The following is a 14,919-nucleotide window of genomic DNA, read 5'->3' as shown; positions in this document are numbered from 1 at the left end:
TTATGAACAGAATGCCATTGTTTACACTGCCTTTTATTCAACCTGCGAACTCGGAAGTAGTAAAAAGTTTCCGAGTGTTGTTGAAGGCACCATAATAGCTATCCAACCTTGCTACCTGTAGCTAGCACGTTGGCTAATGCGGATACAACACCCATAGACGACGTTATATTATACGGAAAGAAACACCCGGCAGAACAAAGCAAAAGGATTATAGCCTTTTTTCTATGTGATTCCGATTAACCTACTGAAGCCCTGGCAGACTGTCCTGCCCAGCGGACTTTCTCAGCTAACGTCAATGTTAGCTGCGCAATGAGCAGCGGCAGCTAAGCTGATTTTAGCCAAATTAGCTAGCTGTATGCTAGTTTTTCATTGCCTCAAAGGCTTCAATGAATGAGGGTTGTCGCACGGACAGAAGGCATCAGTAAACAATGTACGCTTGCTACTTAGACTCCTCCTTGTTGTGGTCCAGCTCGGCTGGTTCTAGCTACCAGATGCTCAAAGAAGTGGACGTTAAGCCCGGAGAGCGAGTGTGATTACTTTAGCTAATAAACACTACCAGCTAACCACGGGACTAATCCAACCGTGGATAACTTTGTTGGGAATGCATCATCACGAAGAAACCATGCATTACACAGGTACACAGACGTAGGAATGCTAGCTTGCGTAACGTAATATCGTAGCCAGCATTCTACCGACAGAGCCGGGGTGTTTTTATTTCCAATGCTTATTTGAGAATCCTGTGATCGCCCCTGGCCCAAGTCCTGATTTTGTAGAGTTGTCGTTTGCGGAACGATGGCGTTTCTGACTAACCCTGCCCTCCGTCACAGGTAGGGGAGTGGTGGTGAAGACAACCCTAACCCTGGCCTGGCTTGTCCCCGGCCCGCTGTTTACGGATGATGGCAAGACATTGATCATTAGCAGCTCTGTTGTTTTATTTATGCAATCACATTCGAACCAGATTATGACTCGCGACTGGGATGCCATGTCATTGAAGTAAATAGTTATTCGAGATATTTGAAGGATCACGATGGACACGGAGGAAGTTCCCCAAGACGAAAATTATTGGAAATAATCATGGACTGTTGAGCTCAACTGGGTGCATTTTATCAAAAACTATTTTTTTTTTTTTAAAGTGTGTTTCACTGGCACCACACCAACATGTCGGCATTTGCTGAGTTCGTCCCCCCTCCAGAATGCCCGGTTTTTGAGCCGAGTTGGGAGGATTTCTCGGATCCTTTAGGATACATCAACAAGATCCGACCCATTGCGGAGAAAACGGGCATCTGCAAGATCCGACCCCCTGAGGTAAAGTCTCATCTTATTTTTGAAACAAACATGGAACCAAAGTCTTCGATGGTTTGCCTGTAGTGCTCCTGCGTAGATAGAGCAGGGCCTGCGTGGATTGTGCGATAGGCAGCGACGTTAATAGTTCCCATTAGAGGTCAAATACGGATTAATTTATTTAACAGCACACATTTGGTACTTCGGTAAACTTTGTTTTTTTCTGTATCATCCAGAAAAGTTTTGTACAGGCGAAATAGATTAAACAGATTTCGGTCACAATTCCTTTGTTTTTGTTTTCTTCATCGCTAGCTTAAGTTACAGCACAGTGATTGTTATTGTTCGCTGCGAAGATGCGACATTGGGCTACATGCGGGCCCGTGGCTCCTGTCACAATATAAACCAACATTTATACTGTAGTTATATCTAATCACGAGCAATCACTCGAGTGCATTTACATTTTTTAGGACCTTTTTAAATCTTACGGTGTGTCTTCGATACTCTTTCAGGACAGACGTGATTACACATAGAAAATAATAGCTTTGAGTGGTCATTATTTCTGCAGATGTGTTCCTGTAAAAACAGGCTGAAAACTGCACTTTGACTGTGATTACTGTGTCGTTTCCTCATTGATTGAGGATGAGTTCTCTTATTTTCTTGTCTATCAGGACTGGCAGCCTCCCTTTGCCTGTGATGTACGCAACTTCCACTTCACTCCTCGAGTACAAAGACTGAATGAGCTTGAGGTGAGTTTGCTAAGAAGTTACATCACAATAATACTTGAGTGAAGGCATGTCGCCCAGCGCTGCTTCATGAATAACATTCAGAACGACATGTGTTTGGTATTATTTTAACTCATTATGCTACGTACACCTTGGATAGAACTACGCAGACTCCACCTACAGTGTCTTCTGTCTTGCAACTGTTGTGACGTGTGTTTTTTTTTTCAAGCCTTCTATTCCTTTTTAATATGTAAATATGTTATTTAACATATGAAGAGTGTAGTGCAAGAGCAGCAGGACAGGTTTTCACGGTATGGTCGTGTATCCGTGTGCAGCCATTCAAATGTCATTGTGCCCGAGGTGTCCACTGTTCGTGAGAGCAGAACATTGGGCTGCATTTAGAGTCCTCTGTGCTCTCTCTCCTGTCTGTCCAGGCCCTCACTCGGGTTAAGCTCAACTTTCTGGATCAAATCGCAAAGTTCTGGGAGCTGCAAGGATCCAAGACCCGATTTCCTCACGTGGAGAGAAAAGTGCTGGACCTCTATCAGCTCAGCAAGGTAAAATTAGATCAATTTCTTTTCCTTTTCTTCTTTTTTTAGCCCGTTTCCTGTGTCCTTTAACTTTTCGTTTTGCACTTGGCTGTTAATCTAAGTGTTGCTTTCGTCCTTAACGTTAGTAAAAATGCTCACCTGGACACCTGTGTGTTTTCAGATCGTGTCCTCAGAGGGCGGTTTTGAGACTGCGTGTAAGGAGAAGAGGTGGTCCAAGGTGGCCGGCAGGATGGGCTTCCCAGCGGGGAAAGGCACCGGCTCACTGCTGCGCTCCCACTATGAGAGGATCCTCTACCCATATGAACTCTTCCAGTCTGGGGCCACGCTGACTGTGAGTGCTGCTCATTTAACAGAAGCTAACAGTCTGTGTGGGGGATTATATTCCCTTGTTTTATTTTTATTGAGCACTTTTTTTTTGGGCTCAGTGTCCCTCTGAATATTCAGTCTAGAATTGTTTTATCGGTGGATTGCTCCCTCCAGGTGGGGACGGAGTGCCTACCTCAAGCGAAGGAGTTTAAGTATCTCGGGGTCTTGTTCACGAGTGAGTGTAAGATGGAGCGGGAGATCGACAGGCGGATCGGTGCGGCTGCAGCAGTAAAGCAGGCGCTGCACCGGACCGTCTTGGTGAAGAGGGAGCTGAGCCGGAAGGCAAAGCTCTCAATTTACCACTCGGTCTACGTTCCTACCCTCACCTATGGTCACGAACTCTGGGTCGTGACCGAAAGGACAAGGTCGCGGCTACAAGCGGCCGAAATGAGCTTCCTCCGTAGGGTGGCCGGGCTCAGCCTTAGAGAGAGGGTAAGGAGCTCGGTCATCAGGAGGGAGCTTGGAGTCGAGCCGCTACTCCTTCGCGTCGAAAGGAGTCAGCTGAGGTGGTTCGGGCATCTAATTAGGATGCCTCCTGGACGCCTCCCACTGGAGGTTTTCCAGGCACGTCCAACTGGGAAGAGACCCTGGGGAAGACCCAGAACACGCTGGAGGGATTACATCTCCCAGCTGGCCTGGGAACGCCTCGGGATCCCCCAGAATGAGCTGGAACATGTTGCCGGTGAGAGGGAGGTCTGGGTCAGCCTGCTTGGCCTGCTGCCACCACGACCTGACCCCGGATAAGCGGAGGAAAATGGATGGATGGATGGATGGAATTGTTTTATACTATGGCACCAAATCACACACATAATGTCACAAAACCTTCCAAGGACCGATTTTTAAAAAAATGCTTTCGAAAACCCAACTTGTTTTCACTCCGCTCCTTTCTCCAACCAGGGCATCCAGCGACTATACGAGGAAGGAGACGATGAAGAAGAGGTGGATGAGGGAGTCGGTGAGGACGCAGAGGAGGAAGATGAGCTAGATGAGGAGGAGGAAAAAGATGGCGAGGGAGATGGGATGCAGACTAAAGAGCGGCTTCTGCCTGAGAGACGCTCCAGGCGCCTTAAGTCTGAGGTAAACTGGGGGGAAATACTTTTGTAATATATATATACACACACCACATAAACGTTTTGCCAAACTGATCTCAAAAGTGTAATAAGCTGTTAGTTATTTGTAATTACATTTTTGGTTAGATATCATTAACATAGAGTGTTATTTATTCCTTTAACATTCAGTCCCTTGATTTTAAGCATCCCTTTCTCAGCTGTGCAGGCTTGCTCCCCAGAGGCCGTCTTGACATTTGACCTTTTAGCACGATCACTTTGTTTCACCGTCTGCTTTTGTTGTGTTTCTCCAGAGGGAAAACAAGGAGCCAAAAGGCCTAAAGATCTTTGGTACAAATCCCAAGATGGTTGGCTTGGAGATTGTATCAGCTGGTAAGTATCATTTTTGGTTGACTCGTGTTTTTACACACGGCTGACACCGAGTGTTTCTATCGTCACGCCGCCGCTTTCCCCCTTTTTAGATGACGGATTCAACAAGAAGCAGCGTCACCTCAAAGCCCAGGCCTTCGCCATTAAAATGAGACCACGCAAGGAGACCCTGGAGGTCAACTTTGTGAGTACCAGTTCATTTCCTGGTGGTTGATGTTTATTATATCTGTGAGGAACCTCTCGACGTGACCACCTCTGTACGTTCTGTGGTGATTCCCCCCCCCCCCCCCCCCCCCCCCCCCCCCCCCCAGATCGACCTCTACCTTTGCCTGGTGTGCGGCCGGGGCGATGAGGAGGACCGGCTCCTGCTGTGCGATGGCTGTGACGACAGCTACCACACCTTCTGCCTCATCCCGCCGCTACAGGACGTCCCCAAGGGGGACTGGCGCTGCCCTAAGTGTGTTGCTGAGGTGAGTCGTGAGCGCTGTCTGGCCAATCAAAAATGAATTACATATTCAACCCTCGTATATGCATAATGCACATGATGTAAATTTCTATTATAATGAATCTTCCCTCACAGGAGTGCAGTAAACCCAGGGAGGCATTTGGCTTCGAGCAGGCAGTGAGGGAATACAGTCTGCAGAGCTTCGGAGAAATGGCCGACCACTTCAAGTCTGACTACTTCAACATGCCCGTTCACGTATGTAAAATCCACTCGGCGAGCTAAGAGTAGGTGTGCCGTTACGTCGCTGTCCTTCTGTCGTCTGGCTGTCACACGTTCTGCGTTAACAATTAGAGGTTTAATGTTATTGCTCACAGCAGGGAATTTCATTATTTCCGCCCTTGTTCCTCCAGATGGTCCCCACGGAGTTGGTGGAGAAGGAGTTCTGGCGCCTGGTCAGCAGCATCGAGGAGGATGTCATCGTGGAGTACGGCGCTGACATCAGCTCCAAGGAAGTGGGCAGCGGCTTTCCTGTCAGGGACGGTAAAAGAAGGCTGCTGGGAGATGAGGAGGTGAGAAGATTGTTACGTTATATCTCCATAAACTCTTCCAAGTGTTCTTAAACTTTCTATCAGAGGTTAATAACCAGCAAAGTACTTTTTTGATGGGGATTCCCCTGGGTCCTAAAGGCATTGCCTGGGTCATTTATTCATCAGACTTCCATCTCACAGATCCCCTTAAAGCTTTTTTCCTTTTTTTTTTACTTAATGTTACATTAAGTGAAACCATGACATCTGCCCTGAAGTGAAAGAAAGCACTTTGTTTCTTCTCCTGTTAGGAGTACGCCAACTCAGGCTGGAACCTGAATAACATGCCAGTGCTGGAGCAGTCCGTGCTCACCCACATCAATGTGGACATCTCGGGTATGAAGGTGCCCTGGCTCTATGTGGGCATGTGTTTCTCCTCATTCTGCTGGCACATCGAGGACCACTGGAGTTACTCCATCAACTTCCTGCACTGGTGAGACAATTCTGACACGTGTGAAGAAGTACACTATTAAAAACAAAGAAATACTGACATTTGAAAAAGTAAAAATCTTGAATTATTCATGTTCACAGAAGCTAATCTTATTCTGTTCCACTTGTGTGTCTCTTTGGAAAAGAGCATTAGAGAAATATCTTTAATGTTAATGCATTCCTCTGTTCTCCAGGGGTGAGCCGAAGACTTGGTACGGAGTGCCGGCCTCAGCAGCAGAGAAGCTGGAGGCCGTGATGAAGAAGTTGGCTCCAGAGCTGTTTGACTCCCAGCCTGACCTCCTCCATCAGCTGGTCACCATCATGAATCCCAATGTCCTCATGGAGCACGGTGTCCCAGTATGTAGTCTGAGCCGTGATGTTTTGTGGGGTTGGATCTGATTTAGATATTGGTCGTTGGGATTCATGTTGGTTGTTAGTGACACATATGTGCATCTTTCCTCCCTCAGGTGTACAGGACCAATCAGTGCGCGGGGGAGTTTGTGGTGACCTTCCCCAGGGCCTATCACAGCGGCTTCAACCAGGGTTACAACTTCGCAGAGGCCGTGAACTTCTGCACCGCTGACTGGGTGAGGGAACAGCAAATACTTCTTCCATTTTATTAAAACAATTTTTTATGTTGAATGTGCATATTCATCTTTCACACATTCCCTTCCTTAGTTACCGATGGGTCGTCAGTCTGTGGCCCATTACCGACGCCTCCGCCGCTACTGCGTCTTCTCCCACGAGGAGCTGCTGTGCAAGATGGCCGCTGATCCAGAGAGTCTTGACGTGGAGCTGGCTGCGGCCGTCTTCAAGGAAATGGGAGAAATGATGGAAGAGGAGACAAAACTCAGACAGGCTGTCCAAGAAAAGGTAAATGTCTTCGTCTTTCTTTTTTGTTGTTGCTCAGTTTATGCCTGTAGAAGTTCTGGGTGATTGGCAGTTATCTGGCTTTGAACCTGTGCCTCACCTGCAGTTTAATATAGCCGTTAATAGCCTCGACTAGCGCCTTCTCTGTGTCCCCTTCAAACGGCAAGTTTTTTATCATCGCAGTATGTTTAGAGTTGGCGTCATCCATGCTCTCCTCATCTACAGGGGGTACTGTCGTCGGAGCAGGAGGTCTTTGAGCTTTTACCCGACGATGAGCGCCAGTGTCACAAGTGCAAGACGACCTGTTTCCTGTCTGCACTGACCTGCTCCTGCAGCCCCGACCGACTGGTCTGCCTCAACCATGCAGCAGATCTCTGCGACTGCCCCCTCGGCAACAAGTGTCTTCGGTAAGAGATCTTTTGGGTTTTGGTACGGTACAAACGATGTCTTAACAATGTACACGAGCAGCACACTGTCGAGGAATCCAATTTGTTTTGGCCTCGAACATTCACTTGACCCACATACACCACATTCTCAAGTACATATCTGCATGATATATTTCAGGTATCGCTACGATCTGGAGGAGTTTCCGTCCATGCTGTATGGGGTCAAGACACGGGCTCAGTCTTATGACACCTGGGCAAAGAGGGTCACGGAGGCCTTGGCTGCCGACCAGAAAAACAAGAAAGGTTTCAAACTTAAATACCGCCACAAGATATGTACATGTTGCACATCTCTTTGTGCCATTACGTGATTTATTTTTCTTCTTCCCGTGTCTCTCATAGATCTTATTGAGCTCAAGGTTTTGCTGGAGGACGCGGAGGACAGAAAGTATCCTGAGAAAGTTTTGTTCCGACGCCTGAGGGAGATGGTCAAAGAGGCGGAGACATGCTCCTCTGTAGCTCAGCTGCTGCTCAGCCGCAAACAACGGCACAGGTCAGTGGACATGGATACACAGGGGCCTTAATGTCATCCAACAGAAAGGCAATTTACTGATAACCCAGCATGAACGGACGTTTTTGTTTTTTTACCATTTGCAAATCAATACCGTATCTGCTCGGGTTCAAAGGTGAACTAAACCGTCAATGTTTTTCCATGTATGTCTGCAGCACCCGTCTACGGTCCGAGAGCAGTCGTAACCGTACCAAACTGACAGTGGATGAGCTCAAGGCCTTTGTGGATCAGCTCTACAGGCTGCCCTGCATCATCAGCCAGGCCAGACAAGTCAAGGTGACTCGCCTCAATACCTATGTGCCGGCTCAGGCACTCAGTTATCAATGAAATACAGTTCACACCTTGATTAGTTTTATAAACACCCTTATTTCACCATCAATACTATTGAATAACTATTAATACTACCTTCTTTTCCTTTACTCACAATGTGTCTGTCACCTCTCGTGTCTCCAGGAGTTACTGGAGAATGTGGAGGACTTCCACGAGCGAGCCCAGGTGGCCCTGTCAGACGAGATGCCCGATTCCTCCAAGCTGCAGGCGCTGTTGGACCTGGGCAGTGGCCTGGATGTAGAGCTGCCAGAGCTGCCCCGACTGAAACAGGAGCTCCAGCAGGCCCGCTGGCTTGACGAGGTGGGCTATCGCGACACCGTTCGGATCTTGTGCGGTTTTGGCCTAGTTGTTGTAATTTGTGGCCTCATGTAAACACGGCGCTGTCCTCTTCATTTCATAGGTCCGCGTCACCCTGGCCGAGCCTCACCGCGTCACCCTGGAGCTGATGAAGAGGTTGATCGACTCTGGGGTGGGCCTGGCTCCCCACCACGCCGTGGAGAAGGCCATGGCCGAGCTGCAGGAGATCCTCACTGTCTCCGAGAGATGGGAGGACAAGGCCCGCGCCTGCCTGCAGGCCAGGTAAGGTTTCACACACGCAAATGCACACGGACACGGTGTTTGCACTTTCCTAACTGATCTGTCCTCTAATAACCCCAGGCCTCGACACAGCATGGTGACTTTGGAGAGCATTGTGCTGGAAGCTAGGAACATTCCAGCATACCTGCCCAATATCTTGGCCCTCAGAGAAGCCCTACTGAAGGCCAAGGAGTGGACATCTAAGGTGGAAGCCATTCAGGTACTGTCTATGTGTACGCTACGTCATTTAGGAGCCTTTCTAATCCATATCTAAAGCAGTGTTTCCCTTTTTTAGGATCTTTGATTGAGACTTAACCTGTGTCTCACTGCTCTGAATACGGACGTCAGCTGAAATGTCTCTAATCTCTCTACTGCTATGTTTCCACCTCACACAGAGTGGCAGCAGCTACGCTTACCTGGAGCAGCTGGAGAGCCTGCTGGCCAGGGGTCGCTCCATCCCTGTCCGGCTCGATCCGCTGGTCCAGGTGGAGTCTCAGGTGGCCGCAGCACGAGCCTGGAGGGAGAGGACCGGTCGCACCTTCCTCAAGAAGAACTCCACGTACACACTGCTCCAGGTGGGCCACCAGGGGGAAAACAAGTGTGCCTTATCTACTGTCGGCGGAATGAAAACATATTCATATTTTTGTTGCTGTCCTGTGCGCCTCGTCTTTTAGGTCCTCAGCCCTCGCGTGGACATCGGCGTCTACGGCAACAGCAAGAGCAAGAGGAAACGCGTCAAGGAGCTCATGGAGAAGGAGAGGGGAGGCTTTGACCCCGACGCCCTAAGCGACCTGGACGAGAGCCTCGAAGAGGTGCGGGAACCTTCCACCGTCGTAGCAGCCTTCAAGGGCAAAGAGCAGAAAGAAGTGGAGGCCATCCACTCTCTCCGCGCTGCCAATTTGGCCAAGATGGCCATGGCCGACCGCATCGAGGAGGTCAAGTTCTGCCTGTGTCGAAAGACGGCGAGCGGCTTCATGTTGCAGTGCGAGCTTTGTAAGGACTGGTTCCACGGAGCGTGCGTGCCCCTGCCTAAGACGGGAACCCAGAAGAAGGCGGGCGTGGGTTGGCAGAGCAATAGCAAAGACTCCAAATTCCTGTGTCCGCTGTGTCAGCGGTCTCGGAGGCCGAGATTAGAGACCATCCTGTCGCTGCTGGTTTCGCTGCAGAAACTGCCGTTGCGTCTTCCGGAAGGAGAAGCCCTGCAGTGTTTGACAGAGAGGGCAATGAGCTGGCAGGTATGGAATTACTGATTAGTACTGCTCTATGTCGATCACTGAATTTCCGGGGTTTACTTTTGATACTCTACTAAATGGCCATCCTCACACCGGTCTTACTGTCCCACCAGGACCGAGCGCGTCAATCTCTGGCCACGGAGGAGCTGTCCTCGGCCCTGGCAAAGCTGTCTGTGCTGAGTCAGCGCATGGTGGAGCAGGCGGCGAGAGAGAAAACTGAGAAGATCATCAATGCAGAGCTGCAGAAGGCTGCCGCCAACCCGGACTTGCAGGTACTTTCTTTTCCATCTTAAATGCTTTTACATTGTTCTCATTTCTGTTCTAAACCAGCACATCAGTGAGACTCTAGGAATGCTGTTTTGAGGTGTGGACTGTAATTCTTGTGGTTTCCACTGGGGCTTTGTATGTAAAACTAGAATGCACCAGAAGAGGGCACTAATGTGTAAACATGAAGTCGACCACAAGACCGGCTCTCAAATGTGAATAAATGCAGGGAGTTACAGACGACAGGTGGTCCACATTTGTGGCTAAGTACCTCATCAAATACAACAAAACAGAAGAGACATCATGTGTGTGTGTGTACGTTTCTGTTCTTCCTCAGGGCCACATCCAGACCTTCCAGCAGTCAGGTTTCAGCAGAGCCGCATCACCCCGCCAGTCCGTGGACTACGACGACGAGGAGACCGACTCAGACGAGGACATACGGGAGACTTACGGTTACGACATGAAGGTATGTGAGGCAAGTGGTGTTCTCCAAGCCGCCTGTAAGCGAGCAGGATTTATTTTTTGTTTTAAATTCCTCCCTGTTGCTGTCTGTTTTGTTGCAGGACCCAGGCGAGGTGAAGCCCTACCTGTTCTGCGACGAGGAGATTCCTGTTAAGTCTGAGGAGGTGGTCAGTCACATGTGGCCGGTCGTCACGCCTTCCTTCTGCGCCGAACACGCTTACTCCTCAGCCTCCAAGTCCTGTGTGCAAAGTGAGGCCACTGACTAGGATCACCTGTATTGCTTTAAGTCTGTCTACCCATGATCCCCTGTTCTTGCACAAACGATTCAACTTTTGTAATACACATCTAATTACTCTCCTCTCAGAGATTCCAGTTTTGTTTGTGTCTCTGATTTAGTAGCAAATGCCGGCCTTCATCATGTCACACTCACAATATTTTACATTTCAGACATGGGCACGCCCAGAAAGCAGCCCAGGAAGACCCCTCTGGTACCTCGCAGCCTGGAGCCGCCGGTGCTGGAGCTGTCCCCGCAGGCTAAGGCCCAGCTGGAAGAGCTGATGATGCTGGGAGATCTGCTGGAGGTGTCCCTGGATGAGACCCAGCACATCTGGAGGATCCTGCAGGCCACGCATCCCCCCTCTGAGGAGAGATTCCTGCAAGTCATGGAGGTAGGGAGGTCATCCATTACTGTATGTAACCCGGTGGCGCACCTGGGCCCCACAGCAAATGCTGCGTAGCGACTAAACATCGGGTTTGGGTTTGAATCAATAGCTCTGGTTGGTTGTGATGAGAAGTTTTGAGATTAGATGCAGGTCAATTTAGGTTTAAAAAAGTACAGAATTAGAAATAGCTATCTCATTTAGTCTCTCCTTCCTTTCCTGCAGCCTGACGACTCTCTGATGGAGAAGCCTCTGAAGCTCAAGCTTAAAGATTCGGAGAAGAAGAGGAAACGGAAGCTGGAAAGAGCCGAGCACCACCACATGCTGATGGCTGCCGCCGCCGCCGCCGGCGGAGTTTCAGCGATGGGCGAAATAAGACCAGCCAAGTCCAAAGAGCTGAAAAGGGTCGGTCTGGAACTGGGCCTCGGGGGCAAACCCAAGAAGAAGAAACTGAAGCTCAACCTCGACAAGAACCGGGAGATGAAGCAGCTGGCCAAACGGTTAGCCAAGGAGGAGAAGGAGAGGAAGAGAAAGGAGAAGGCTGCGGCCAAGGCAGAGTCCATCAGGGAAGGGGTGGAGAAGAGGAAGGAGAAGAAGATTCTCGACATTCCCTCCAAGTATGACTGGTCCGGGGCCGAGGACTCCAACGACGAGAACGCCGTGTGCGCAGCCAAGAACTGCCAGCGACCCTGCAAAGATAAGGTGAGCGTTCTTCACTGCTTTTGAAAAATACTCCGACTAAAACGTTGGGGATTTGATATATAAATGTCTTCTTCCCACAAATATAAGCCTGAGTCTCAGTACTTGAGATTGTGTTGACAACACGTTGCAGTGAAAGAGGCACAATCGTAGATGAGTGATAGCTACAGTTTAGCAATTAACAGAGGTCAAAGGGGACCATGTGACCGTGCGCCGTTTTAAGACTCTAAGTTCTCTATGTTTTAAATAATGTTTTGAATATTCATTGAAATCTATGTATTTACTAATATGGACTATATCTGGGTGATAACTGTCACAATGTAAAATAGTCCACTCAGTGAGGTCCTGTTGAGTCCAGAACTGCTGCAACTAAGTATTCTATCAATGGTTGTGTAATCCTCCCAATTATGTTCTTTTAAAAAGGTCTTCCAAGTTTGCAAGGTGATGTCTCCAAATGTCCTATTTTGTAGTTAGTTTTTTCTTCACCAGTTTGCTCTATTTTCACAGGTCACAGATTTTTCTTTTTTCTTTTTTCTTTTTTTATGCCTCCGCAGTGTTATGTTTTCGGGTTGTCCCTCAGTCTGTACCATTCTCATCAACGTGATGTCTCAGAACCGGCTTTACAGAATTTCTTCAAATTTCGTACAAACTTCTCCCGTCAAAAGCAGACTGACTGACTGAATGAAGTTAGGACTTGAAGCCGTGTTAACATGTAGCTCGCCTCCAACTCTGCGACGCTGTTGGAGGACCATGATGTTCGTTTCGTCAGTTAGACCATTCTTGACCCTCCGCAGTAACGTGGCGGTAAATTCTGGTTCGACCACTTTCATCGCAGGAAGTTGCCGACCCCTCAGAAGTCTGTTTGTTTGCTGAGTTAACAACAAACGCTTCTCAAAAATGAGCATCATGGAACTTTATTGAATATCAACAGCTGATAACAGCACTGGAACACCTTAAAGAGAGTTACACATAACGTATTAACAGGTCACACGGATGTGGTCCTCTTTTCGGAGACGGCCTCGACCGACCGCGACTGTCCACCGAGTTAACCAGTGGCCAGTCGCCAACCCCGGTGTGTCCGACAGGGCAGCCAATCAGGAGCCGAGGAACCGGTGGACTCGCAGCTCAGTGGGTGGAGTTTGGGAGATGAAATTAGGATGGCGCCGCTCTTAACTAGGTCGACTACACCCGAAGGTGGGATGATTAATGTTTGTGTGTCGAGATGGAGATTGAGTATTTCCTCATCTGTTTCCATCTCACAATCAAAAAGTATGTGACTCTTAGTTTTTAAATGAGGTCCACTTATTTAGTAGTGGCTTTATTAAATCTATACCAGACAGAGGAGGAGATGAAAAATGATTATATATATATATATATATATAGATTGTGCACAAGAGGCCCAATGTTTTTTACGATGCAGTAAATTTGCTGACGGGACTTAGAGGTGTGTAAAACACAAGACCATTTACAGACCATCAGTGTTTTGCCAGTTTTGTTTCAGCTCTGTTTTTCAGTACATTAGATCAAATACAAACACTGACTGACTTGTATCTTTAACACATGCTGTTAAACATTACAGTAGGCTGTTCTTCCCGAATTTTGTGTTTTGCTTGACAAACCACAGCCACGTGTTTTCTTTTTTTTTGGTTTCCCTCACGTGTCCCTCATGTGTCTGCCCATGCGTTCCCCAGGTGGACTGGGTGCAGTGCGACGGCGGCTGCGACGAGTGGTTCCACCAGGTGTGCGTGGGCGTGTCGTGCGAAATGGCCGAGAACGAGGACTACATCTGCGTGGACTGCTCCGGGAAGGCCACCGGAGGAGGCGGAGGGATGACCGTGGAGGAGGTGGCGGAGGAGGAGGAGGAGGAGGAGAGCGTCGTGGTGCTGTCCACGTCCATGTGCAGCGTGCAGAGTCTGCCGTCGCCATCCGTCGTGGCGTCGTGGTCTCACGTCGTCGCCGCCTCTCATCTAAACCCAGCAGCCTCACATCAGCAGCAGCAGCAGCAAGAGCCTCAGCAGGGCAGTTAGCACTTACACAAAAACAAAACCAGCCTAGGACTGAGTTTCAAAACTGTACCTCACACAATGAGCATAACACAAGACCTAGTACCCAGGCTAGTGTTTCAGCCTTTCAACCTGTAAAACAATAGCCCTTTGTGAATGAATCTGAAAGGAGGAGGGACAAAACAGAGGTGTTTCTGCGACCACCTTGATTATAGAGCACAAAAAAGAAGAGAACTCACATCTGGAACTCAAAGAGGAGAGTCCTGCAGTCACCGTGTGGCTTCAGCAAATGTTCTCTCTCTCCAAGCACCGAGATCTGGTGAAACGGTTGTTAGTACACACGCAAGACTTAGTCCTCACACGACAGTTTGAAGTCTAGAAGCGTCCACCAGCTACTTCCTGGTCTTCCCCTGGACAATAACGCGCCATTGGTGCACTTAATTCCAGTCAAACACCCACTTACTCCAGCTGTTGTATTCAGTGCAAACGGGCAAATAAACAAAATGTGTCCCCGGTCGTGTTTTACTGGACGCCCTGAGCCGCTCCCCCTCTGCCCTCTGTGTGGCCCTTCAGTCAGTAACATCTCAATATGTAGGACTCCAGACTAGGAAAAACACAAATGGTTGTAATGTAGTGGAATTATTTATAATGTACATACTTTTAAGCAATTAAGCAAATGGATTGTGGCTTTTTTTGTTTTGTTTTCTCACCTTTAATAAACTATTCCTAGTCAAATGATTGATGATTGTGATGTTTTTTTTCTTTGTGTTAATTTATGGTCAGAATGTTTTTATAAATTTTTTTCTTCTTTCTGAACATATTGTTGAATGTCATATATATTCTTATTTTAGTCCTGGAAAAGAAACGGAGAGAGGACAGGACAACACATCGTGCAAACAAATCAAAAGTACAATTTAAAAGTGCAATGTTACGGACGTATCGGTCAAGATTTAAGACGAGCAAGAAGTCTAGCTCTTGTGTCTCTGGCTGAAGTGTCAGTACGATTGCTGGGTCAAATTCTGAGGGCTCAACGGTGATTTATGGCCGTGCCATTGA

The 14,919-nt window shown here is 48.4% G+C and overlaps 1 protein-coding gene across 2 annotated transcripts; it reads left to right on the top strand.

The window, feature by feature from the left end:
* The first annotated feature begins 96 nt into the window (after positions 1 to 96).
* Positions 97 to 14,601, top strand: kdm5a (lysine demethylase 5A). 2 transcript variants are annotated; one of them, XM_076111492.1, is made up of 30 exons: positions 97 to 1,305; positions 1,950 to 2,027; positions 2,438 to 2,560; positions 2,715 to 2,885; positions 3,818 to 3,997; positions 4,281 to 4,359; positions 4,449 to 4,540; positions 4,668 to 4,826; positions 4,937 to 5,056; positions 5,212 to 5,370; positions 5,637 to 5,818; positions 6,009 to 6,171; positions 6,282 to 6,401; positions 6,493 to 6,687; positions 6,910 to 7,091; positions 7,249 to 7,373; positions 7,470 to 7,620; positions 7,794 to 7,914; positions 8,092 to 8,268; positions 8,369 to 8,547; positions 8,626 to 8,764; positions 8,940 to 9,119; positions 9,219 to 9,779; positions 9,890 to 10,048; positions 10,378 to 10,506; positions 10,604 to 10,751; positions 10,950 to 11,170; positions 11,387 to 11,863; positions 12,845 to 13,054; positions 13,552 to 13,691. In XM_076111492.1, the coding sequence occupies exons 1-29, from the start codon at positions 1,159 to 1,161 to the stop codon at positions 13,031 to 13,033; spliced, it is 5,106 nt and encodes a 1,701-aa protein (XP_075967607.1). In that variant the 5' UTR covers positions 97 to 1,158; the 3' UTR covers positions 13,034 to 13,054; positions 13,552 to 13,691. The 2 variants fall into 2 exon arrangements, with proteins under 2 accessions (XP_075967607.1, XP_075967606.1); XM_076111491.1 differs by lacking the exon at positions 12,845 to 13,054 and having other exon boundaries at positions 98 to 1,305; positions 13,552 to 14,601.
* Positions 14,602 to 14,919: the final 318 nt, after the last annotated feature.

The sequence above is a fragment of the Anarhichas minor genome, unplaced genomic scaffold, assembly GCF_050575085.1.
Source record: "Anarhichas minor isolate MPS153535 unplaced genomic scaffold, ASM5057508v1 ptg000045l, whole genome shotgun sequence".
Lineage (NCBI taxonomy): Eukaryota > Metazoa > Chordata > Actinopteri > Perciformes > Anarhichadidae > Anarhichas > Anarhichas minor.
Note: the sequence above shows the minus strand (reverse complement) of the source record. Positions and strands in the feature narration are given on the sequence as shown.